The sequence below is a fragment of the Falco rusticolus genome, chromosome 4 (assembly GCF_015220075.1).
Source record: "Falco rusticolus isolate bFalRus1 chromosome 4, bFalRus1.pri, whole genome shotgun sequence".
Classification (NCBI taxonomy): Eukaryota; Metazoa; Chordata; class Aves; order Falconiformes; family Falconidae; genus Falco; species Falco rusticolus.
Genome location: NC_051190.1, coordinates 45,754,562 through 45,779,370, shown reverse-complemented (window position 1 = coordinate 45,779,370; position 24,809 = coordinate 45,754,562). Strand labels below are relative to the sequence as shown.

General features: G+C 64.9%; 2 protein-coding genes across 2 annotated transcripts; one reads left to right on the top strand and one right to left on the bottom strand.

Moving 5' to 3' along the window:
• Positions 1-8,385: 8,385 nt before the first annotated feature.
• On the top strand, positions 8,386-16,672 carry FSTL3 (follistatin like 3). Its single transcript, XM_037382616.1, has 5 exons — positions 8,386-8,491; positions 11,187-11,372; positions 14,332-14,547; positions 16,171-16,398; positions 16,517-16,672. The coding sequence occupies exons 1-5, from the start codon at positions 8,434-8,436 to the stop codon at positions 16,567-16,569; spliced, it is 741 nt and encodes a 246-aa protein (XP_037238513.1). The 5' UTR covers positions 8,386-8,433; the 3' UTR covers positions 16,570-16,672.
• A 4,042-nt stretch (positions 16,673-20,714) lies between these two features.
• Positions 20,715-23,550, bottom strand: PRSS57 (serine protease 57). The gene is made up of 5 exons (XM_037382540.1): positions 23,301-23,550; positions 22,871-23,024; positions 22,520-22,664; positions 21,257-21,517; positions 20,715-21,162 (listed from the first exon to the last, which is right to left on the bottom strand). Exons 1-5 carry the CDS (start codon positions 23,548-23,550, stop codon positions 20,983-20,985), a joined length of 990 nt encoding a protein of 329 aa, XP_037238437.1. The 3' UTR covers positions 20,715-20,982.
• Between the last annotated feature and the right edge of the window lie 1,259 nt (positions 23,551-24,809).

The window sequence follows — 24,809 nt, the reverse complement described above, 5'->3', positions numbered from 1 at the left end:
GGTAAATCCTGCTGGTTTGCTGATCTGCAGCATTCAGATAAACCCAGACATGCGGGTGTTGCTGCCGGCAGCCGTGGCATTGCACGGCGTGATGCTGATGGTGCTCCTCCTGCGCTGGCACCGCGCTCCTGGGGGTCTGCTGAAGCCCTGGAGTCTCTGGCTCGTTGTGTTTCCTATGGGGGGGCACAGAGGCGCAGGTGGCAATGCTTAAACCCAGACCTGGCTGCACTCTGCAGCCCTGCAGGCTCCTGCCTCGCAGGGCCGGGGGCAGGCAGCGCTTTGGCAGATCCTGGCCACTTTGGGTGCAGCCTCCATCTTTGCTGCCAGCTCCCCAGCGACTCAGACCAGTCATTTTCTAAAAGGTCTTGGCCTCTGGGTCTTGTGCTCTTCAATAAAGCGGTCACTGTAGCTCAAGCCCACTCACTGCCTGGCTGGGGGGGTCTGGGGACAGCTCTGAGCACGGGCTCCGTCCCAGGCTCTGCCTTCAGCCCTTGAAAGCACAAGCACCTCCTGGAGCCGGAGCAGCTTTCCAGCACGGTTCCTGCCAAGTGAGAATAACTGGTGCAGCTGGTCTCCCCGCTCCCCTCCACCCCACATTATATATAATTGCCTATTTTAATTAATAAATTGGAGGCCACTCAAAGGAAAGCGGCAAGATTTGTTACAAACACTGCAGGGATTGTCTGCCAGCCCCGAGCCAGTCATGTCACGGCGGATTTGAATCGGTCTCCCTTTGAATTCACTCACAGACAGATCAGGAGATTTACATCCCCCACCTCGTCTCCCGGAGCCTTGCACCTCCAGGCTGCAGGTCCGGATCCCGCCCTGGCAGTTATCCCGCAGCTCCTGATAACCTGCGAGCAGCGGGCGCGGGCTGAGCCCTGTCCTTGCCACCGAGGGGCTGTGAGGTCCAAGGGATGCTGGCGGCGTGTGGTCCCCAGCCGGCTCCCCCAATGGCTCCGATCCCCTGGCTCCAGGATTTCACCAGCAGGCAGGGGCTGGCAGCACTGGCAGGGCAGTGGTGTGGCAGCATGGTGCCTGTGTCTCGTAGCATGGAGCCGTCCGGGCTCTGCCGTCCCCCGCTGTGCCATGCCGGCAGGGAGCCCACCTGCCTTCGGAGCAGCGATGACACAGAGGCTCGAGGGAGGCTCAGGATCTCAGGGGACTGCTTTTGGGCCCCACCGAAATTTTCCCTTTTTCTTTTTTCTTTTTGGATTCTTTGCTTTTCTTACGCTTGGTTTAAACCATTGTTTTTCAAGGGAAATTTTAATGTGAAAAACATGTTTTGTTTTTCTACTAACTGCAAGCCTGGGCTATGTAAGCAAGCAAGCTCCTCGCCTGACAAGGGCTATGGGGCAGGGGGGGCTCCACAGGGGGATGTGCCCTGTGGTGGTTCTGCCCTCCTTGGGCTGCCAAGGGCTGAGGACTGAGGTCCTGTGGCGCTGGGATGCCCCAGGCTGGGGGGGCCAGGATGGCCCAGGCTGGGGGGGCTGGGATGCCCCAGGCTGGGGGGGCTGGGATGCCCCAGCCCAGCTCGGCTTGGCCTCAGCCACAGTGGCTGTCATCATCACAGCTCGTCATGAAAACCTCCTTCTCCTGGTGAGGGCTGGTGCTGTGAGGTCAGACTGCGGGAACAGCATCAGCCCACCAGCATCCACAGGACCCATGCAGGATCAGCACCTCCAGTGGCTCCATTGGCTTCTGCCCCAGCTCAGAGGGGCCATGCTGGGTTCTCACTGGGGGAGTTGCCATCAGCCCTGGCTTACCGTGCAGCCTGTGCCACGCCGTGCCGGACAGCCATGTGCCTTTGCTTTCCCAAACACGCAGCACTCATCCTGGGCCCTGACCTCCCGTGGGAGCCCTGTGCCCTGGAGCCCACCAGCCCCCCTGCCCTCATCTGTCAGACTGGCAGCGGGACGTGGCTGCAGGGGCTGCGTCCAGTGATGGGGTCAATGGGCAGAACAATGCCAGTGTCTCCCACCCCTTCCCGAGCCAAGCTCTGCCCATGATGGGTGCGGGGTTATGGTGGCATGCTGCTCCAGGAGTGCTCTGAAGAAGACACCTTCCCAGGCAGGAAGGTGGAAGAAATGTGCTTAGGTGCCGGTGGAGTCTGCATCCTCCATCTGGCCAGGATCAGAGGAGGGCAGCCAGCAGCTTGGCTGTCCCGTCTGGATAACCAGCACATTGCTCCTAGACCAAAGATCAGCGAAGCAGACGCTGTCCTTTCTGGTGCTGCTCTGCCTCCTCCAGCAGCACCTCCCCACAGCCTCTCCGAGGAGCCAGAGAGGTTTTCATGACCCAGGAGGTTTTACCAACTCTCAGCTCCTCTGGACCCAGTTCAGCCCCACACGATTTCATTACATTTTATGGCGCTGCCAGCCCTTCCCTCCAGGCTCGGTTTGGTCCTTCCTTCCACCACGGCAGAGGAAGCATTTACACTGAGGAAACCGCACGGCCGGCCCTGCTGCTGACTCACAGCTTGTTTACACGGCGTGCCCGTGAAAGTTACTCAGAAAAGTGTGTCACGCATGGCGGAGCCCAGCCACGCGAGTCCCGAGCCCCGGCAGCCACCGCAGCTCCTGCGGGGACAGTTCCAGGAAGCACGGCTGAGCAGGGCGGTGGCCAGGTCCTTCCACCGCAGCTTTCCCATGGATGCTTGGAGCATCCTCCTTCTCTGCCCCGTGGGATTAAGGATCCGATTTGCCCATGGCATGGTCCTTGCGCCTGCCCCGGCACCTTCCTGGAGGATGGAGGTGGCACCCACCACTGTTCCCTCTGCATGTGCCTACATGGGTGGTTTTCCTGCATCATCTTCCTCGTGAAGGTGCTCCCTTCTTGGAGCTGGAGGTAGAAGCGCTCAGTGCTGGGGGGAGCGACCCTGGCAGCCATGCAGGGCTGTGCAGGGCTGGGTGGCAGCGGGAGTCCTGCTCTCCTTCTTCTCCATCCAGCACTGTGCTGGGGCACAGCCGGTGCCTTCCCGCTGCACTCACGGTGCACCCGGCTCGGGTTGGACACTGGCAGGTGGCCCGTGGTTTGTGCAAGCTTTCAGGGCTTGCACGAGCCTCGCCAGCCACAGTGGAGCCCTGCCGACTCCTCGCCCCAGCTCCCCCTGTGCCCACCCCGTGCGAGACTCAGCCAGCCATGTGGGCAAGAAGATCATTTTGTAAGGAACTCATTAAGGCAGCTATAAATCTGCGTGCGCACAGCCAGGAGAGATGGAAAGCAGAGCCAACTGCAGGCCATGGACAAGAGACATCTGGTCTGTCACGGAGAGAGGAAACGCGCCTCGACAGACCCAGCTCCTCTCCTGGGCTGGGCAGCAGGGTCCTGCAGGATGGGATGGGATGGGATGGGATGGGATGGGATGGGATGGGATGGGATGGGATGGGATGGGATGGGATGGGATGGGATGGGATGTCACTGCTGCTTCCTGGCTTTGGCTTTCCTGCGTCCCAGCTTTCCTGGTCTCCGCTCCACGCTGCTTGCACCTCCTGGCTCCATGCACCGGCACTTCCCCAGCAAGGACAGAACATCTCCCATCCAAGATGGGGCACAGCTGGGGACACCGGAACCAAAGATGCTTGGAAGAGGCACTGGGCAAGCATGGCCCTTGCTGGGAGCAGGCAAAGCCCTGGAGAGAAGAAGGACGGTTCTGAGGAGGGGAGAGGGAGCACACCCACCCTGGGATGATGCTGCCTGCAGATCTGGGACCTGCAGTCCGTGGGGTGATGCTGGGTGCCAGCAGCAGGAAGGGGGTCTGGGTCTCCCCAGGCACCCCTGAGGCCCAGCCAGCACCCACCACCCCAAGGGAGAGGCATGGAGGGGGAGAGGATCCTGGGCAACAGCAGCGGCAAGGTTGGGGAGCAGCTCCCACCCAGCCAAACCCAGTGAGCTGAGAGCTGTCCTGATGGACTCACTGGTTGGGCGTGCAAGGGGGGGGGGGCACGGGCAGCAGAACAGACCTGGGACTTTAATTATGCCTTTGACACAGTGCCTCATGAAATCTTACCCAAATAATTAAATCCAATTGCCTGAGATAGGAGCATTTTTACAATGCACTGAGAACTGGCATGGAGATCATCAGCAAACAGCAGGGAGTCATGCTGGGGGGCTGCAGGGGGCGGGCGGTGGGTGCCGTGTTTAACCTCTTTCCTGCCAGCAGCCTGGAAGCCGAGGTAGAGGGTGCGTTAATTAGCTGCCTGCTCCATTCTGCATTAGGGGCCAGAGCCAGGAGCCTGCCGGGAGGGGAAGCCACCTCGCTGGTCCTGCAGCCCGCTCCTCGTCCAGGCGCTGGCAGGGCGCAGCTGGGGTGGTAGAAAGGCATTAGTGGGAGGGATCTGAGTTTGATCAAGAGTAAAACAGGCCAGGTGATCAGATTTGGAGGGGCAGGTCTTGGGAAGATATGTAAGCCTCCCACCGCCTGCCCTCCCCACACGCAAGCTCTCCCGCCCTACCCTCCTTCATCTGCAGAAGTGGAAGTGTCCCAGGAACATGAAACGATTACTCGGCGAGGAGAATCCAGCTCAGCACTTCTTGGCATTTGTTCACGGCTTTTCATCTTCAAAGCTCCTTGCAAACATTAGCTAACTAATCCCTGCAACCTTCCTGTGAGATAGTGCAGGATCAAGCAGAGGAGTATTATCTCGCCGCAGCAGATGGGGAAACTGAGGCACGGAGCGGTGACGCTGCTGCCCTGGGGCACGGGGCGAAGCTACGTGTCAGCGCTGGGGGTGGAGTGTGGCCAGCTGGGCCATCGAGGTGCAGATCACACTGCTCCACCACTCTCTCCCCAACGCCAGTGATGCAGTTGTGAGCCATAAGCATCTCCCTGATTTACACGGCTGGAGCCGAGCAGACCCGGCACGGAAAATCCAGCCCCAGGGTCAGAGCTGCCAGCAGCAGCCCCACGCCTCGAGGGGCAGCTCCCCACCAGGGCGGAGGGGCCGGTGCCACCCGCAGAACCTGGGCCATGCCTCCAGCCACGTGCTGAGGGATGTTTGTGGGGGGGCGGGCAGACTGAGGCTGGGGTCAATCTTTGCCCATTTCCCACTTCCTTGGTTCACACTTCTAGGGCTGAGCCTCGGTGGACCTCGAGCTGCCCCTGCTGCACCGAGCATGGGTCCCATCCTGGCAAGTTTCTGGGGTCCCGTGACCCCACGGGAACACGTGAGTTCGGGCAGTGCTTCAGGCTGCAGAGCCCCTGGCCAGCAGCCCCCCTCCCCGCGGGTGCTGCTGGGGCATTTGGAGCATCTCCGCTTGCATGGCAGAAACTTGGGCATCCTGCTGCCATGGGGAGCGTGAGGGGGTCAGGATTGCTTCGCTCCAAGGGGGAAATGGTGACCAAAAGACATCCAGGGACCTGCCCAATGCCTGCCAGCAGATCCACGCCATCAATATGAAACCTCTGCTCTTTTGTCTCTGCCCTGACCCTGGGCTCTATGAGAAACGCTTCTCAATTGAATGTCTTGTTGCAAATTGCAGCTCTAATTGGTTTAGCAGAGTTTAATTAGCCTGAACTGATGAGAGAGGCGAGATTCCCTTGTTAAAGGAGCCCAGCAGCTCAGGAGGAGAACGAAGCAGCCAGGGGGCTGGGGGGGAGGATGGCTGGCTCTTGAACCTCCGCCTGCCATCGTGCCACAGCCCGAGCGGCCCGGGACGCCGCCTGACCCAGCACAATGCCAGCACCCAGACGGAAAGGTCAGATGTGAGGCTGCCATTCACTGCGGCTGCAAAGAGCTCCTTTGTCCCCGCTCCCACTCCTCCAGCCGCCCCCAGCCCCCTGCCTGGCCCATGGGCTCCTTTGATTCCCCTCGGGAGCCGCTGCCATGGCAGGGCCGGTTTCTCCGCGGTTCCCAGCCTGGCTCCACTCCTGGGGGGCTGTTACCAGCGGGGCTGGCGGTGGGAGCGGAGGGGAGCGGGGTGGCAGCGTTGCCCCATGTGTGGTGGACTGGTTGGTGGAGTTTTGCTCCCAGCTTTGCTTGAGAACCAGACTTGGCCCCTGCCTCCAGCGTAACCGCGGGCGAGTCGCTTCCCTGCCCCACGGCGCTTCCCAGGGCTGCGGGGGCCAGAGCCAGGGCAGGGGGTGAGCGGAGCCCCCGGCGGGGTTTTGCTGGGAGCAGGGCTCCAAGCCCCCAGGCACTGGCAGGCCTTTGCGAGGCAGTGCCGAGTTATGCTAGCTCGGGGAAGGAGCTCGAGCCTTCCCTCCCGGCCTCCAGGCTCCTCCTGCCCCACGTCAGGCGGAGCGGGAGCCCAGCTGCTCCCTTTCCAGATGCTCCGGAGCGAGGTCGGACCCCTTCCCTGCCAGAGCCAGCCGGTTGTGCAACCCTGCTCGAAGCCAGGGAAAATCCCTTCCTGGCCTCCGCAAGCTCCTCTTGCATCCCGGAGCATGTGAGCGAGTGCATCACCATGCTCCTCATTGAAATCCAGCTCCAGCTCCGAGATTTGGCTCCCCAGCCCTCTGCCCTTACATGGGCAAGCGCTCCGAGGGGTCACACTGGTCGGGACCAGGGACCGGGATGGGGAAGAAGCAGCGTTGCCCACCCAGGGCCAGCAGCTCGCCAGGAGCCTGCACAGCCGGGGGGCTGCTGGCTCTGTCCTTCCCCTCCCCTGGACAGCAGCAGACCCTTCTCTGGGGGTCCCTGCCCCACACACACGCTGCCCAGGGGTACACGGCACTGCGGGGGCCAAGGGCTCCTCCAGCCAAGCTCTGCACTTTACACCACCACCTGGGGTAAACCCAGCCCTCCCCAATCCTGCCCCCTCCCTGGGGGTGCAAGGGGCTGAAGGGGGGTAAGATCCACCTTGGTGGAAGGGCAGCCCGCTGCCCTTCCCTGGGACTCATCCTTAGGATGGAGGGAGGGATGGGGATGCGGTGGTGCCAGTGGCCACCACTGCTCTGCCTGCGCTGGCTGCTGGCATCGCACCCTGGTCTCTCCCCCCAGCTGCTCCGTGTCTCACCGGACCAAAGCTGCATCCAGCCCCATCCTGCGCCAAAGCGAGCTGCTCATGCTGTGCTGGCACCGGCTCGGAGCGAGGAGGTTGCTGCCGGGCCGGAGGGGTGGTGCAAGGTCCCCAGGGCCCTGCGGCCGGGGCCCCTCTCCTGAAAGAGCCCGGCAGTTCTGCCGAAAACATGACCTCAGCTGAGGCCAGTGCAAAGGGTAAAACGTTCCTCAGCTGCATGGCCCGGAGACCGACAGAGTTCACAGGGCTGGAGAAGGCCCTGGGGCTGCAGCGGGAGGAGTGGGGACAGGCAGAGCGCCCCGTGTCCCCAGTGCTCTGCCCGGGGAGCAGGCTGACGGGTGGGGGGTCCTGAATGCACCCCGACCCCCCTTGCAGGTGCGTGGGCAGTGTCACTGAGTGGGGAGCAAGGCCAGGTGATGTTGGGGAGCCCTGACCTGCCTTGCCCTGGGGCTCCTTGCAGCCCCACTGTCCGTGCCAGGACCCCCCACGCCTGGCAGCGTGGGCACAGCCGCGGTTCCCCAGCTCAAGCCGGGCTGGGCAGGGTCCAGCGCACTTTCGGGAGCCAGGATGGAGCAGCCCTAGCTGCAATGGGGATGGGGGGGGACAATAACACTGACAGAGTGTGCCATGTCCCCCACCCCAGCTCTTCCCCTCCTTGCCTTGCACTGCTTGCCCAGACAAGGGGTTGAGGCAGCAGGAGCCAGGGGTGCCTCAGTTTCCCTGCTGGCACAGGGTGGGTGATGCCGGGTGCCGGTGTTTGGGGAGCAAAGATGAAAGGAGCCACATGACACAGCCCTTACGGTAACTCTGATGCCAGACGGGGCTGCTGCGGGGAGGAGGAGGAGGAGGAGGGTGAGAGGAGGCAGACAGAGGGTTCATGCGAGGCTGGCTGGGTGGGGAAGGAGCAGCCGTGCGGGTGGGACAGGGTCGGGCAGGGGGGCAGCACCCAGGCCACGGCAGTCCCCCCCCACCCCGGGGTCTGCCAGGACAGAGCTCTGCTCTCCCTGCCCCAGCCCCTCCTCCGCTGCCGGGCTCTGCCGCCCCCCCCACGCCCCCCCCCCCTCCACCCGAGCAGGAGGGGCGCTCCCGCACCGCCCCATCTCCATCCCTGCGCGGTCCAGCTGGGGGTGCCCGGCCCGCGGGACCCCCGCCACATCCCCACTGACACTCGCACCCACGGACACCCTCCGGCGGGGACGTGCAGACCCCCGCTGGCACACACCCCTCGCCCCCCCCCCCCACCCCGCCGCTCCGCACCCCCTCACGCCCCTCACGCCCCCCACTCCCCGAGCCCCCCCTCCCGCTGCCCCCGCCCCCGGCCGCGGCCCCCCCCGCCGCCGCCGCCGCCCCGCCCGGTGATTCACGCCGCCCCGCCGCTTTATAACGCCGCCGGCCCCGCCGCCGCCTCACAGGCAACAGGTCGCCGGAGCGTCCCGGCCCCGTCCCGGCCCGTCCCGCCGCCCCGGCCCGGCCATGCCGCTGCGGCTGGCGCTCTGCCTGCTCGCCCTCTGCAGCCCCGCCGCCGCGCACGGTGAGTGCCGCCCGGGGGGGATCCCGGGGGGGGGGGGGGCACCGGGGCCGCCTGTCCGTCGCCCGCCGGCAGGTGCGTGGGGCAGGGGCTGCCCCTGGTCCCGGGGCCGTTACCGGGCTGTGCCCCCCCCCGCCCTTTCCTGCACACCGCGGGCGCTGCCGGCAGCCGCCGCCCCGGGTGGGTGCTGGCCGCGGGGCTGGGAGCCCGTTTTACCGGGAGGTGCGTGGGTGCCTGCCAGCGGGGGGGTGCCCGGGGGTGCCGCTCGGGTGGCCCCCGGCCCGCAGCTGCCCCTCCATCAGGCCCCCGGTGCTGCCACAGCAGGAGCGAGTTCCCCGGGGGTCCTGCATGGCCCTGCTGCCAAGTCCTGTGCTGTGGCACTGCTGGTGCCCGACCCTGGCCCCCCGACCCCCGCCGTGCCCTGGCACGGGGGTGACGGCCACAGCAGCCTGGCCGGCCCCCCACGGGGCTGCGGGGCCCGGTTCCCCACGAGGCTGGGGTCACCCCCATGCTGGGGTCAGGGGAGCCGTGCCACGGGGCTGGGGGAGCTGGGATCGGTGGCCAGTTCACGTGCTGGGTGTGGAGTTTGCAGCTCGAACCCCTCCCGGTTCAGCTGACGGTGCTGGCAGCGCTCACGGGCACTGGGGAGGTGGCCGGGCTCTGTGGTGGCCCTTCCCTCGTAGGGGAGCTGTCCCGACACCCAGGCCACCCGTGACCCCGGGCTGGGGCTCCAGGAGCCCTTCCCAGTACTGCGGAGCCGTGACTGCTGCTGCTCCAGTGTCAGCACTCCCGCAGCAGTGCTGGAGTTTCCATCTGCCCCCTCGCACGATGCCGTGCGCCTCCATCGCTCCCTGCTCGCGTGGGCAGGAGCCACGCTCCGTGGGGAGCGGCGGGTCAGGATGCCCCGAAGGATGGGGCAGGTTGCCATGAGGCCACTGGTGCCGCCGTAGCCCCTGTGATCGTGTTTGGCAGCACCCCAGCCCGCAGGATTGCTGCTGGCTGCTCCACAGGGTCAAGTACAACCGCTGGAAGGCCCCAGGCAGGGACACACTGTGTCCCTTTGGCCAGAGCCCAGGTCCTCCAGCCACGCTGCGTGCTGGAGCACTGCGCCCTCGTGGCTGGAGTGCTGGGGAAACACCGAGGATGGGGTGCCCCATGAGCCCCATGCTGGCTCCTCCATCCCACAGATGCCTTGATCCAGCCACAGGGGGGGTGGGCTCCATCGCCCTGCCTGGTGCATGTCCCTTGTTGGCGTCCCAGCACGGCACGGGAGGCAGTGGGTGCCCTGTTGCTGCTGACCCAGGGTGTGCCCAAGACCGGTCTTGTGGGCAGAGGGTGTGTGGATCTGTCCCATTGCAGTTGGGATCACTTTCTGCATGGCTGCAGTTGTGGGGCAAGCATGGTCCCAAGGCAGGATATGGCTCCCAGGGTACCAGGTACCAGGGGGAACTGGGGCCATGGGGTGTTGTAAAGGACAAATGGGCTGGAAAGAGCCGTTAGACAAATCCATGGAGGACAAACCCACCGATGGCAGAGGCATGTTGGCCTGGCTGATGCTTCCAGAGGTGTCCAGGCCACTGGTTCCTGAGGGTTTGCTCCATCCATGGCTGCCCCGCGGAGCTGTCACAGGCTGCAGCCAGGCTGGGAGCCCCACGTGCTTTTGGCCAAACCAAAATAGAGTGCATGGGAGGGAGCAGGGGGCACACCTGGGGTCTGAGGTGGGTGCGGACTCTGCTTTGGGGCAGGGTGAATCCCTGCTTTGGAGGGGAGCAACTCCAGCCTGGCACCAGCAGGATCTGTCCCTTCCCCCATCCCTCCTTCACATCTTTAGCTGTTTAACAAACCTCAAACGCAGCTAATGAGAGCATAAACCCAAATAAGCGTCAGAAGAGGCTGGTTTGCAGAGGCGGAAATTGCAAAGGAATCACTCACAAAAAAAAAAAAAGATTCGCTCGTGGGGTTAAGGAACAAACAGCCTTTTGACTCAGAGGGATCCGATGCCGCTGGGCTGGCCCCATCCCAAGGGCCATGTCAAGTGCCCTGTTCTCCAGCCCATGGCTCAAATGCTCCTTGCAGAGGCTGTGGGCGTCTGGTCTCTGTGCTGTGGGGACAGTCCTTGTCCCTCTGTGGGGCTGCTGGTGCATGTCAGGGGATCCAGCCCTTGCAGCATGGGCGCCTGCCGGCCCCGCTCTGCTCATCCTCCCTGGGCTGGAGCCCCCTCTGCTTGGGGCCAGGCAGGAGTTAGGCAGCGATGCAGGCGGGGGGGGGGGGGGGCAGGGCAAGGGGGTAAGCTGCAAGCCCAGATCCTGGCCAGCTGGCTGGGCATCTCCTGGAGCATTGCTTGTGAGTGCTGAGGTAACTGGTACATCCCTGCGGTCCCAGTGCTGGCTTTGGCCAGAGGAGCCGGGCTGCCCGCAGCCCAGGGCATGGGGTGGCAGCGCGGGCACGGAGCTGCCCCACTGTGCTGGGGACCCACAGGGACGCTGGCTCTGGGACTGCCCTTGTGTCACAGGAGAGATGGGAGCCAGCACGGAGCGTCTTTACCTTCCCCAGCCCATCCTGTGCCAGCCTTTCCCAGGCACTGGTGCGGTCCCCGTGCCTCTGCCCCATGGGCGGCCTGGCTGTGGCGGGGGTCTCACTGCCCTTTGCGCAGTGGCCTGGCACAGCAGGGGCACCTCACCCTCTGCCCTCTCTGCAGGTGGGATCTGCTGGCTGCAGCAGGGGAAGGAGGCCAAGTGCACCATGATCCTGAAGACAGGCGTGACATGGGAGGAATGCTGTGCCAACGGCAATGTGGACGTGGCCTGGTCTAATTACACCTACCCAGGCAACAAGATCAGCCTACTGGGCTTCCTGGGGCTGGTGACCTGCCACCCCTGCAAAGGTGAGCGTGGCTGTGGGGTGAGTGGGCTGCTGCAGGGCTCAGCTCTGCCTGGGAGGGATGCTCAGATCCCTGGGGAGGATGCTCGGTGCCCGCAGCTCTGGGTGAAGCAGCAGCGACGGGACTGGGTTGCCCCTCACCAGGCAGGACTCTTGGGTGCCTTCCTGGGCTGTCTGGGACAGCACAGAGACCCCAGGGACCACTGACCCCATGTTCCTGCTGCTGCAGCTCTGGGAGGGATGCTGCCATGGGGCCAGGGCTTGTGGGACAGCCTCCATCCCTGGCAGCTCATTTTGTGTGTATTTTTGTTTCCCCTGTGGAGTGGGATGCCTGACCTGGGCCTTGGCTGGGCAGCCCAAGTGCAAGAAGCTGAGCTGGGGCTCCCTGTTCCCAGGTTAACTCTGCTGTGGCTGGAGCCTCCCAGCCTGGCCCTTGCCAGGTCTGCTCAGAGGGAAACTTCTGAAGGTTTTTGGTTGTGTTTTTTTATGGAAAAAAGATCTATTTCTTCCCCTCAGCTCCCCCTTCCTCCTCCCAGTGTGTGTGTGAAATGGCTTTATGTAATGGGCAGTTCCAGAAGTGGAAACTCTCCAGCTGTGAGTTCCAGCCCCGCCAGATGTTTTGGCGTGCGCCGGAGGCGCGGATCCCCCAGTCGCACTTGCGTGGCTGTGTGAGAACATGCTCAAGGACCTGCTGACCGCAGGAGGCAGGAGCAGGTCTTTGGAAGGTCATGTCGTTATTTGCTTACAGGGGGGGAAAAATGTTTTTTAACAAAACCACTTCCAGCCCCTCCGTGCTCTCCAGTGCTGCCACCCCGGCTGCCCCTTGGCCCCGTCCTGGCACAGGTCACGGCTGCACCCCGTGCTGGCTGAAGGCTGGATGAGATCCTGGCCCTGGCTCTCTGCCCCATCTCCCACTGTGGGCTTGGCCCCGTAGTGGCTGAGCAGGCTGGCCCCGCTCGGTGGGTGCCAGGAACACTGGGACCCTCTCCGGGGACTGGTCAGGGAGCGTGGCTCCCCAGTGCCCAGGGCAGAGCACAGTGGGGATGGGCAGCCCTCATCCTGGGGGTCTGCCCTTACCTCTGTGGTGATGCTGGGGAACGTGGGGGGCTGCCAGCAGCCACAGCCTGCAGCGGGGGCTGTGACTCCTGGGGATCATCGGGGTCTGGGAGCAGGACCTTTGGAACCACCGGAGAGCCTGGCCAGCACGTACACCGCAACTCCCCACCCTTCAGAAAGCCCCTGCCTGTCCCATCCAGATGGAGCTGGTGCTGCTCCCCACCGGGCTCCAGCGAGCTGGAGGCCTTGGAAAAGGGCGGATGAGACGAGCTGTGCTCCGGCTCTCTGGGCTCCAGGGCCGGGAGAGGTTACTCCAGGATAAAGTGGGCTGCAGCCACCAGCCCCGCGCCAGCAGCCGGGGCGGCCGAGCCCCGCGGGAAGGTGCTGGCCAGGCCCCGGGGGCTCCGTGATGGGTCTCTGGTGGCGACGTGAAATTCCTGGCTCCAGCTGCTGGGGATGTGGTGTCCCCCCCAGGGACCCGGCGCAGGGGCGAGAGCCGGGCTGCGGGGTCAGGGTCACGGGCGGGGGGTCCAGCTGCCTCCCTCCCTTGCTCAGACGGTTTGGACAGATGGACCCTGCTGTGCCAGTGACCGTGACACGGAGCAGAGGGTGACGGGGGTCCCACTCGCTCTGGCAGCCCTGGGGCCGTGCTCCTCTGTCCTGGGGTCTCATCCCTGTGGCTTTGCGCACAGATGCTGCTGGGGCTCAGCCTGCTGCTCTCCCCTTCCCTTGGGCAGGCCCCAGCTTTGGAAACCAGGGAGCAAACTGGGAGACTGTCTCCCACCAGGGAATTTCCCCTGGGGAGAGCCGGGCCAAGCAGATGGGGAATTTCCCCTTCCTCCTCCTCCCCCTTGCAGTCTCCCAAAGTGACCCCTCTCCGGTAGGGAAATCCCCCTCGGTAGCTCCCAACAGCTCCCAGCACACACCCTGTCTGCGGGAATCCTTCCTGCTGGGGGGAGAATCCCTCTCTTGGGAAGTTTCTCGGCCCTGCCAGGCCCTCCCGTGGGTGCTGATGGCTCCCTGTACCCGGAGGCAGCCCCTCGGCTCCCAGCATCGCCCGTATCCCACGATCAGGGCGAAGAGTTCCTCTGGGGTGAGGGCTTTGTGTGTGCTCCTGGGGGCCAAGGGGCTTCCAGCCAGATCTCCCATCCCCGCTTGGTCTGGGCGCTGACCCCTTCCCCTCTCCCCGCAGAGGCACCCCTGTATGGGATGGGTCCCTGCTCAGGGTCGGTGGCCCCTCTCTGTCCCCGCCAGCGTGGGCACGGCCCTGGGGCAGCACCGGGTGCTTGGCGGGACCCTCTGAACCCAGCCCCCGTGCTGGCTGGGAGGTGACCCAGGGGACAAAGCTGCTGCCTGTCTGGGGAGCTGCGCTCACTGCTGTGTCCCGCTCTTGTGTTCAAGTCACGGAGGCCCGGAGCGAAACAGGGCTGGGTATTGTCTGGTGGAAGCAGCGTTCTTGATTGCCCAGACAACTTGCGAAGCCCTGCTCCTTCTGGAGGAGCTGGGGCCTTGCAGAGATAGATTTTTTTCCATTGCACAAGAAAAAGAAATGTCTCCTTCCAAAAAATAAATACATAGAAATGAGTTAGCTGGTGCTGAGCGGAGGGCCGGGGCTCTGGCTGGGGCGAGTGCTGGATGATTGCGTGGAGCACCAGCCAACGACCTGCTCCTTGGCGGAGCTGAGCAGATCCAGATGCTGCTCAGGGCAGCTCGGCGTCAGCGTGCGTGTTGTGACCCCGGGAAGGATTGGGCACCCTGGGGGCTGATGCTGGTGCTGCCCCAGTTGGTGTCACCGTGCGTGGCTGGGGTGCCAGCCAGGCTGTGCAGGACAGATCCTGCCCTTGGCGAGGGGCGGGGGGGGGGCAGCTGGTGTCACATCCTCACGTGCTGCTCCCCTCTGTCCCCAGAGAGCTGCGAGGGGGTGGTGTGCGGCCCCGACAAGGTCTGCAAGATGAAGCACGGGCGTCCGCAGTGCGCCTGTGCCCCCGACTGCTCCAGCCTGCCCCGCAAGCTGCAGGTCTGCGGCTCCGACGGCTACACCTACCGAGACGAGTGCGACCTGCTGACGGCCAAGTGCAGAGACCACCCCGACCTCGAAGTGATGTACCAGGGCAAATGCAAAAGTAGGTCTGGTCATTCCCCCACCCTGTTTCATCCTGTCTCCATCCTGTCCCGTCCCCTGTGGCTCTCCTGCTCCCAGCTCTGTGTGGGACTGCTCTGAGCTGCACCCGCATGGAAAGGGATGAATGGCAGCATGGGTCTGCTCTCCCAGCACACCATGAGCTGCTCTGCTGCAGCAAGGAAGGGTCGTTCCGCTGCGTCAGGCGAGCATGCATGGGTGCAGCATCCCTTCTCCCACCTGGGAAGCTGGGTCTCCCCAGTTCTCCCCACTGTGGGCAGTGTGTTCTGGGGAGGAGCTGTCCTGCCCCGAGCACGGAGCACCGGCTGCTCCAGTTGTCCCCGAGGCTGGTAGCAGCACCGGCACGGCGTGGAGGGTTTGTAGTCAGTGCCCCTGCTGTGCCTGGGGAGGGAAGGTCTGTCCCAGTGCAGGGCTGTGTGCCTGGTGAGGGGGAACGTGCTCCGCAGCCAGCCCAGTGTGATGGGTACCAGTGGACCCTGGCCCATGGGGGAGTCACATCCCTCAGCACTGACCTCGCTGTGCTCAGAGCTGGCAACTGGCCGGCTGGCAGCCACTGGCCACCCCAGGACACGGCCCAGCCACCCCGGTGGGGATGGCAACGATGCCTGTCAGTGCAACGAGGGTTTAGCCTTGCCGCAGGCTGAGGAATAACAGTCCGTAAAATGTCACTTACAAACATCAAGCCCCTTTTTCTGTTCTTTTGTTAAAGAGAGCAGCAATGCTCCTTGCCCTGCCAAGAACTGTCAGGATTATTATGATTATTTTTGCCAGCCCTCCTCTCTGAAATACTTTGTCTGTCAGGCTCTGGACTGCACAGGGAAATGTGGGGCGAGAAATGTGAGTTGCGAGCTGGGAGTTGCAGATGCCAAATCTCCTTCCAATCCGGCATGGAAAGAGAGGAAGGCGGAGGGACGGCGTTGCAAAGTGTTTATGGTGTCCGGGGAGCGCTGTGGGTCCCACCGTGCTCCCACCACCGCCGTGGGGTTGTGCCAGGATGGGAGGTGCCGCACAGACCCCAGGGTTTTGTTGCGGGGGGTGGGGGGGTGGGGGTGCACACGCCCCCCCGCACTGCATCAGCTCGGCAGAGCACTGTGCAGGGCCTGATCCTCTCCGCGCAGGCTCCCTCCACCCTCGCTCATGGGTTGGGTCCAGGGTGACCCTGCCCTTCCCCTCTCGCCGGTGGCTGCCAGCCTGGCCCAGGCGGCTGCTGCTCTCCCTGCCAAGGCACCTGCGTGGGGCCACGTGCCCCAGCTGGATCCCACTGCGCCGGGCTCAGCCCCACGTGCTCAGGCTCTGCAGCCGGACATCAGCTCCCCCGCACAGCAAGGCTCCGGGCAGGACCATGCCCAGGGTCTGCAGGGCCACACGGTCCCTCACAGCCACGATGTCGGCCCCTGCCAGCTCCTGTTCCTGCAAGCAGTGGTGATGGGGGGGCTCAGGACCCTCCAGCCTGAGGGTCTACCATCCCCTGGTAGCTAAAGGCAGCTGAACCCTGACCTGCTGGGCTTTCCCTGGGGCGATGCCTGCTGCCCGCCTGGGGCAGAGGAGCCGTGGGAGGAGGATGGCTGTCCCTGGCTCAGCCGTGGCTGCCTGTTCTTTCCCGCAGAGTCCTGCTCCAGCGTGGTGTGCCCCGGCACCCACACCTGCGTGGTGGACCAGACTGGCAGCGCCCACTGCGTGATGTGCCGGACGGCTCCCTGCCCTGAGCCCACCAGCCTGGACCGTGCCCTCTGCGGCAACAACAACATCACCTACCCCTCAGCGTGCCACCTCCGGCGGGCCACCTGCCACCGCGGCCGCTCCATCGGTGTGCGCCACTACGGGAGCTGCTCAGGTGAGTGGGGTGGTTCGGGGGGGGAGGGAGGGGGCGGGGAGCGGGCTCAGACCCCCAGCGCCTGGCCACCCCTCGCATCCCCCTCACCGCTTCTCCCCCTCTCCTGCTCCGTTTCCAGCTGCGGCCAGATTCTCCCCGGAGATGGACAACGTGGAAGAGAACTATGTGTGAATCCTCCCTCGCCATGAGGCCGGACCCAGGAGACAGGGGCATTATGTGTATATTGTACAAACCATATACCCGATATTTATTAAGATAAAAAGATCCTTATTTATACCTGTGTATGTTATGCAGTCGCAGGGGGCCGGAATTTTGGTCCCGATGGCTGGCGAGCAGGGCAGGGGGCTCCCAGCCCGCGCGGCCGGAGCGATGCCGAGCCCCCCGGAGATGCTCCAGTGCCTGGCAGAGTGGCCGGTGCCCTCTCCGGTGCCCGTACTGCCCTTCTGGGTGGCTGGGGAGGTGCTGAGGGGTGTCCATGCTGCCGTGCCTTGCGCCCCCCCCGTGTCCTTGGCTGGCAGCCCTGGGCCTATTTATTTTTGGATTGAATTCTCGGTACTCTGCTGACGTTTCTGGCCGGGACCTTGAGGTCTAGAGGGAATCTGTGCTTTCGCCTTCCCCGGATTTCGCCTTCCCCAGAGGGGCTCAGCCCCGGCTGCCAGCGGCAGGGAAGGCAGCACGGCGCTGCAGCAGATTGGAGAGAGAGATATATATTTATATATATATATATATATATTAAAAAATATATATATGTATGTTATTTTCTCCTAAAGTTTTAACATGTGTATGTTAAAACGGATTTTAGTTTAGGTTTTCCCGGGCCCATATGGACCAGGCTCCCACCCATCTCAGAGGCGACGGCGGTGCCTGGGGGGCTGGGGCGATGGCAGGTGGGCAGCGCTGCCCACCGTGGGCCACAGCAGCCCTGACTGGGGAGCACCACTGTCCCCCCAGGCCCGCTGAGCCCTCTGCTGCTGAGAGCGCCCCTGCCCAGACCCCCCTTCGTCCCTCCCTGGCCAAACTGCTTTGAAAGCAGCCCAGGCAGAGGGGGGGTCCGCAGCCCCTGGCAGCATTTCCAGGGCTGGCGCTGGGCGAAGCAGCCGTGTGGTGCCCCAGGACAGCGCTCTGCTCCCGACCCCACCGCAGAGTTGCTGGGGGTGCTGTGGGGGCGTGGGTCGGTGGAAGGGGACAGGAGAGCGGCGATGGCCCTGCCCGCCCCCCCGGGGGCTCCCAGCCCAGCTCCCCCTTGGCTGCACAGCCCCCTGCCTCCTGCCCCCGCTGCTCTGTGACACCATCTGTATTTATTTTTATTTTTCTCATTTTGTGTGTTGTCACCTGTGTAAATACCATCTCACCTCTGACACCGAAAAGCTATTGCCTTTATATAAATGTCATATATATATTATATATATATATAAAAATACCCAATTTTCTATTTTTGTATGATTGCGTTCTGATCCCTGAGGCAGACGCTAGGGGAACATACACATTTCCTATTCGGTATCGTTAGGGGCATTTTACAGCTGTGTTACAATTTGGATTATAATTAAAAAAAAAGAATAAACGGTGCTGCGGGTCCAGTTTTGTTCAGCAGGTTCTGGGGCCGCAGGAGGCGGCTGCATTCCCCTGGGGTTGACCCCCGCAGGGCTGTGCTACCCGCAGCATCCCTGCTTGCCCCTCACCGGGGGTCCAGGTGGGATGTGGGGGTGGGAGAGCCCCCAGCAGCAGGTGAGGGGCTTGGCCCCGCTCTCTGGTTTGCATCTGCTTCAGCTTGGCACTGGGGGTTTTTTTCCAGCCCAGCCTCTCTGCAGTGGGAGGAAAGGGGAGAGCAGGGAAGAGCAAACAGCAACGCAGATAAATCTGTTCCCAATATCAGGCCGTGCCGTGAGGGTTTGGTATTTCACAAAACAATTCCTGCCATTAATTGGGTCCTGATGTGCGATGCTTCCCCAGCGGCGGGAGCCCGGGTGGCAGCCTGCGGCTTGGCACTTGGAGCTCAACAGGAGCCACCGTCGTTTCCCCCTCGGCTGTGTCCCCTGCATGGGGGGCTGGCACAGCGCAGCCCCCAGACCCCTGGCTCAGGACCTGCCACGTGGATGGGCTCCGGCATGGCCCCAACAGCTGCAGGGGGCTCCTGGGGCCAGGTTGGCTCTGACTGAGACTCCCCAGCACCCCGGTCCTGGGGAGGGGGTTACATGGGGGAAACCGAGGCACCGTGAAGTGGTGAGGGGGAATGAAACCTTTGCTCCTGGTTGGTGCCGAGCACCCTCAGCCTCAGCTGAGCGTCAGGCAGGATCCGGCCCAGGCTGCAGCCTGGTTTGAACCCAGGTGGCTCCCGTGCCCCAGCGCTGTGCTGAGCCCGGCTGGGCACCGCTGCCCGCCAGTCGCATCTCCACCTGGGGTGGGCACAGCGGGGGGCCCTCCTGCAGCCCCCTCTCTACCTGCCCTCCCCACTTTTGGGCAGGGGTGTAAAGGAGATGCCATAAAGCAGCCCAGGATTTTCCCTGGCGCCAGCTTTTGCTGCATGTGGTGTGTGGCCCGGGTTTCTCCACAGCTCGCCTGCAGCGCCTTCCTCCCCGAGGCACCTCGCCACCCTCCGCCTGCCCCAGCCCCAGGGTTTGGCCCCCGAAGCACCTGGCGTGCTGCCCCGCGCCAAGCCCCCGGGCACGGGCTGCGGTGGCGACGTCAGCTCCTGCCGATGAGCGGGAGATTTTGGTTTCCACAACATGGCCGTGAGTCAGGCGCCTCCTTCCCGCCGGTTTTTGGGTGGTCTGGGACAAGCTGGGACAGGCGCCGGCTCTCCAGGCTTCCCGGCAGCACGCAGAAGCCCCAGGGCTGGCAGCCCTGCCCTGGCATCCTGGGGGAGTCTGCCCCACGCTGCCGCTGCCAGGAGCCCACGGGGATTTGGGGCTTCCTTGGAGGTTGGCAGCTTGGCAGGGGTCTGTCCTCGGCTGGGTGTCCCCCAGTGTCCCCAAGGCCACCAATACCAGCGGCTGCATCTCCCTGACCCTGTGCAAAGCCCTGCAGTGGGGATCTGGGGTTGCACCAGGAAAGAACGGGGCAGCCAAAGCCTTTGGGCTCCCCAGTGTGGGGACCACGGTGACCACAGAGCTGAGGATGCTTTCTGGGGACCTCAGCATGCTGGCCTTGCCCTGGCCTTTGTCCTTCTCAGCGGAGCCCCCCACGGCCGCGGGATGGCCTGTGCCAGATGCTGTGGTCGGCTGCAGCCTCCTGTGGGACCCCTCGAGCGGGGAGGGTGGCTGCACCCCGCAGCTGCAGCGTGCCAGCAATTTGCAGATAAAACAAACAACTGGGAGCAGGGAATGTCTGGGTCTGTCCCTGGAGACAGCGGCAACGCCGGGCAAAGCCGCACGCCATGAGCATGTCCCAGCTGAGACCCAGCAGCTGCTTGGCTCACATCCCCCCGGCTGGCGTGGGCAGCTGCCGGCCCCTGCGCCCACAGCCCCCCAACTCCCTCCCGGGGCGAGCACCCGCCTGCGTGCCTGAGCGTGCCGGGGCGGCGGGTGAGGCTCCCGGTGGGATCCCCGTGGGCTCTGCCAGCGCAGCCGGGCGGCTGGGAGCCCATCAGCCCCCAGGAGGTGTCTGTGGTTCCCCTGTTTGGGGGGTCCCATAGCGCGGTGGGGAGGGTGCGGTGTGGGATGGGATGGGACAAGATGAGACGAGATGGGATGAGACGGGGTGGGACGGGATGGGACGGGACGGTGAGCCCCACCCTGGCGGGAAGGCAGCTCCAGCGCTGCTGGGGATGCTCTGTCGGGTGGCAGTGCCTGGATGCGGAGCCTGGCTCCCCTGGGGCATGGCCTGGTCCTGAGTGGGGGCTGGCTCTACCCTCCTTCCCCTGCACCCCCTGCTCCAGCCACCCAGCCCAGGACAAGCCAGGACAAGGATCGGAGCATGAAGGGGAGCAGTGGGGCAGCCAGAGCGTGGGTTGTGGTGGGGCAGGGAAAGGAGAGGGGAAAGCTGGGGAAAACCAGCCCTCATGGAGAAGGGCAGCAGTCGCCTGGGCAGTGAGGGGTTAAGGACCGGCCCAAATCAGCCCTCCCAGGTTCAGCTGCCCATCAGGAGACTAAAGGGGGCTAAAGTCCCAGCCCCACGTCTGCTGGCTCCCAGGGCAGGTGGGTCTTGGTCTTGGCTTCAGTTTTGGTCTCCCCATCATGTCCCTGGAGCAGGATCAGGGTGGGCAGGGGCTGGTGTGGGGGCAGGGGTCCCCGGAGCTCCTGGCTGCCCCAGAGCTGGGGGCTGTGGCCCCCCTGTAAGGGAGGAGCAGGGTAGGTAGAGGGAAGGTGAATGGACAGAGGTCTGGGACCGAGGTTCTATTGAGGAAGGAAAATATTGCCGCTGCAAGAGGCCAAGTGAGGTGCTGGAGCTTCTCGTACAGCCTGGGGGCACATGCCTCCCCTCACCCATAGGCAGAGGTGGTCTCCTGCCCTGGCCTGGGTCCCCCGAGCATCAGCTCCCAAAGCCCCTGGAGCTGAGAGGACCTGGGACTCTTGGCCCTGAGGGCCAAGACACCTGGGGCCCTCTCCCCACAGCCCATGTCCCCCCAGGACCCCTCCTCAACCCTGGCTAGGGCTTCAGCTGCCCCTTCCGATGGCGGTGCCCTTGCACAATGTCATGCACCCAGTCGATGTAGTTGGAGATCTTGGTGTAGATGTCAGGGTACCGGCGGTCCCCACATCTGTTCCCAGAGAATGAGACGATGCCGTAAACCTTCTTCCTGAAGATCAGGGGTCCCCCAGAGTCACCCTGCAAAGCAAGAGGGTGGGAGGGAGGCTAGTGGTTCTCCGGGGGGGGGGGTGGGGGGGTGGCTGGGGGGGCAGGGGCCCAGGAGTGCACTCACCGTGCAGACGCCCTGCAGCGTGGCGTTGCGGCTGGCCCCGCACAGCATGTTGTGCGAGACCTTGCCATGCCACAGCGTTCGGCAGAGGCTCCGCTTGACGATGGTGGTGCCGGTCTCCATCAGCTCGGTGGGCTGGTCGCCGTAGTTGGAGATGTCCCCCCAGCCCATCACGTAGCAGACGGTACCGGGCTTCAGGTCAACGTGTGGCGAGGGCAGGCGGATCCGCTTCACATACTTGTTCAGCGTGGCCGACCTGTTCAGCTGGGCAGGGAGCCGGGGGCACGGGTGGCTTTGCTGCCCTGCCGAGGCAGAGCCCCCCAGCTGCTCCTGCCTGGGACCCCCCAGCCCCTTGCACCCCATTGCACACCCGCCCCAGCTCCCTGCTCACGCTGACCCCCACAGCTCTGCCCTTTCCTCTTTAGAAGCACCCACCAGAGCCTCTGCGCTGGTCCCATTCTGCTCCGGAGACTGGCTGCCCCAGGGGTGCGGGGAGCTGCCCACCCGGCCGGGGTCCGTGGGTCCTGGGCCGCCTCCATCGCACCCCGGGGTGCGGTCCCGCTTCTCCGGAGAAGCACTGACACCTAGTGTCGGCCGGCCACGGGGACAGCTCCCCGCCGTGCCCCGTAGGGCACCCCGGGTCCCTCCTGCACCCCACGGGGCACGGGGCACCCCAGTTCCCTCCTGCATCCCATGGGCCATGAGGCACCCCAGCTCCCTCTCGGTGTCCTGCTGGTGTGGGGCACCCCAGTTCCCTCCTGCACCCCACGGGACGTGGGGCACCCTGGCTTCCTCCCCATGTCCCACAGGGCATGGGGCACCCCAGTTCCCTCCTGCATCCCACGGGGCATGGGGCACCCCAGCTCCCTCCCCGTGTCCTGCAGGCATGGGGCACCCCAGTTCCCTCCTGCATCCCACAGGGCATGGGGCACCCCAGTTCCCTCCTGCATCCCACGGGGCATGGGGCACCCCAGCTCCCTCCCCGTGTCCTGCAGGCATGGGGCACCCCTGCTCCCTCCTTCACCCCACGGGGCGTGGGGCACCCCAGTTCCCTCCTGCACCCCACGGGGCACAGGGAACCCTGGCTCCCTCCCTGTGTCCTGCAGGCATGGGGCATCCCTGCTCCCTCCTTCACCCCACGGGGTGTGGGGCACCCCAGCTCCCTCCCATGTCCCACAGAGTGTGGGGTGCCCCAGCTCCAGCCGGTGGGTGCCCACGACCTCCCAGCAGGCAAGTCTGCTGTGGGCAGTGATGTGGCGGACTCACCAGGAGCAGGCGGATATCATTGTCCACCGAGCTGGGGTTGTAGTATGGGTGGGCGATGGAGTCCACGATGCTGAAGACCTGCTGGGATTTCTCGGGTTCCTGCAGCCGGTGGGCGCCCAGCACCACGCGCACAGAGGGGTCGCGCCTGTGGCAGAGGGGCCCTGAGTGGGTGCTGCTGCAGCAGGGGGGGGCTTTGGGGAGGGGGAGAAGGTGGCTGGCGAGGTGGGCTCGAGGGGAGCACGGGTGGGCTCCAGGACTGCATAACCCCCTGGGACAGGGGTATCTGTCTGAGGGGGCTGCGCTGTGTCGGGGGGGGACACGGGAGGTGCCCCACGTGGGAGCATGGCTCACCTGGGAACCAGGCAGTGGGCTGCCGTCATCACCCACTTGGGCCACACCAGGAAGCCCCCACAGGCGTGCTGCCTGTCCACCTGGATGGAGGCGATGAAGGGCCGGGAGTGAGGGGCCACCACCCTTCCTCCGATGATCCGGCTCCCCTGGGTGCCTGGTGGGTGGGTGGGTGCAGGTGGTCACCAGCTGCTGGGGACTCTGGGCATCACTCTCACCTATGTCTGTCCTGCTCTTGGCTGTGTGTCCCGAGCACCCCAGCACTACCCATGGGTGCTGGGGAGCCACCCATCAGTGGCTCTGGCCCAGGACCACCGAGCGTGGCAGTGCAAAGCCTCCCCTGCACCGCAGTGTTCCAGCCCAGGGTCTCCACCTCCCACCCCGGCCGTGGGGACCAGCCCTGCAGCCCGCTCAGCCCCAGCTCTCCCGTTACCTGCTGGGGCCAATGCTGGGAGCAGGATGGAGCCTCCCAGGCTGAGGATGAACAGCCCGGCCATGACCATGCTGGTGCAGCGTGGGCCACTGCCACCGCCTCTGGGGCCAGTTGGGGTGGGGGTGCTGAAATCACCCTGCCTGTGTGCCGATGGGTATCTCCCTCCTGCTTCCTCCTCTCTGGGTGTTGCTGCCTTGTGCAATTGCTGCGGGGTGGGGGGCACTGGCAGGGTTGGGGGTAGGTGCAGCATGGCAGCTTCCCCCGGAGCGGCACTTGCTGGCAGGAGAGCGGCTTGGGGAAGGAAGAGGGAAAGCAGAGCAGGTCCCCAACCCAGTCCTGGCCCTTGCACCTTGCACTAATCAGGATGAAACCCCTCTCCTCTTGGTGGGGCAGGGGGGAGCAGCAGGGCCCCACCCCATCCTCAGACCCCTCCGCTGTGGGTCATGCAGGGGCTGGGCTGGGCTCAGACCCACCGTGTCTATGGGCCCCTCCAGAGCCCACCCAGCTCTGCGGCGGTGCTGTGGGTGGTGGGGCTGCCTGCTCCTACTCCATCTTGGTGTAGATGTCAGGGTACTGGTGGTCCCCACATCTGTTCCCAGAGAACAAGACAATACTGTAAACCTTCTTCCTGAAGATCAGGGGTCCCCCAGAGTCACCCTGCAAAGCAAGAGGGTGGGAGGGAGGCTAGTGGGTCTCCCGGGGGGGGGGGGAGGATGGCTGGGGGGAAGGGGCCCAGGAGCACACTCACCGGGGTCACTCACAGCACACCCACTGGGGTGCAAGGAGGGCGATAGGCTGTACCGGGGTGGGGGTGCCAGGGTGGGGGGATGGAGGCCCCGCTGCTGGGGTGCCCCTTACTGCAGAGCTGGGCTTGCTCCCGGGCCAAGCAGGGAGCTCTCCCCCCGGCAGCGGGCACGTTTCCCAACGGGGCCGTGGCTGGGGGTGGCTGGGGGCTTCCTGTGTCAGTTTGCCCAACGCGACCGCTGCGTTGGGAAACGGCGGAGTAGCCGGGGGGCGGGGGGTGCACATCCCAGGCTCCCCCCTTCTCCATCCCCTCCCCGGTCGCCCTCCACTGGCAGGGCTGCATGCGGGGGGGTGCGGAGGCCGTGGCGCGGGGCGAGCCATGGCCTTTGGCCGGAGCAGTACCGGGGGGGCACCCTCCCGGGAGGGGGGGACACACATCCTGCCCGTGCTGCCCTGGACAGGGGGCCGGCAGCGCCCGCAGCCCCCCGCCCCGCGCCCCCGGTCCCCCCCCAGCGCCCCAGCAGCAGCCGCAGCCCCGGGGGCGCCCTCCCGGGGTGGGGAAGGGGCATCCTGCCCGTGCTGCTCTGGACACGGGGCCGGCAGCCCCCCGCCCCGCGCTCCCGGCACCCCCCGGCCCCGGGGGCACTCTCCCGGGGGGGGTGCATCCTGGCCGTGCTGCCCTGGACACGGGGCCCGCAGCGCCCGCAGCCCCCCGCCCCGCGCCCCCGGTCCCCCCCCCGCGCCCCAGCAGCAGCCGCAGCCCCC

Excerpts from the sequence above, each read along its gene's own strand:
- PRSS57 (XM_037382540.1), bottom strand. The coding sequence starts at position 23,550 with ATGCTGCACCTACCCCCAACCCTGCCAGTGCCCCCCACCCCGCAGCAA. Across the intron at positions 21,518-22,519 it reads ATGATATCCGCCTGCTCCTG|CTGAACAGGTCGGCCACGCT; the intron begins GTGAGTCCGCCA and ends CTCCCTGCCCAG. Across the intron at positions 21,163-21,256 it reads CGCTGCAGGGCGTCTGCACG|GGTGACTCTGGGGGACCCCT; the intron begins GTGAGTGCACTC and ends CTTGCTTTGCAG.
- FSTL3 (XM_037382616.1), top strand. The coding sequence starts at position 8,434 with ATGCCGCTGCGGCTGGCGCTCTGCCTGCTCGCCCTCTGCAGCCCCGCC. Across the intron at positions 11,373-14,331 it reads GACCTGCCACCCCTGCAAAG|AGAGCTGCGAGGGGGTGGTG; the intron begins GTGAGCGTGGCT and ends CTCTGTCCCCAG. Across the intron at positions 14,548-16,170 it reads GTACCAGGGCAAATGCAAAA|AGTCCTGCTCCAGCGTGGTG; the intron begins GTAGGTCTGGTC and ends TCTTTCCCGCAG.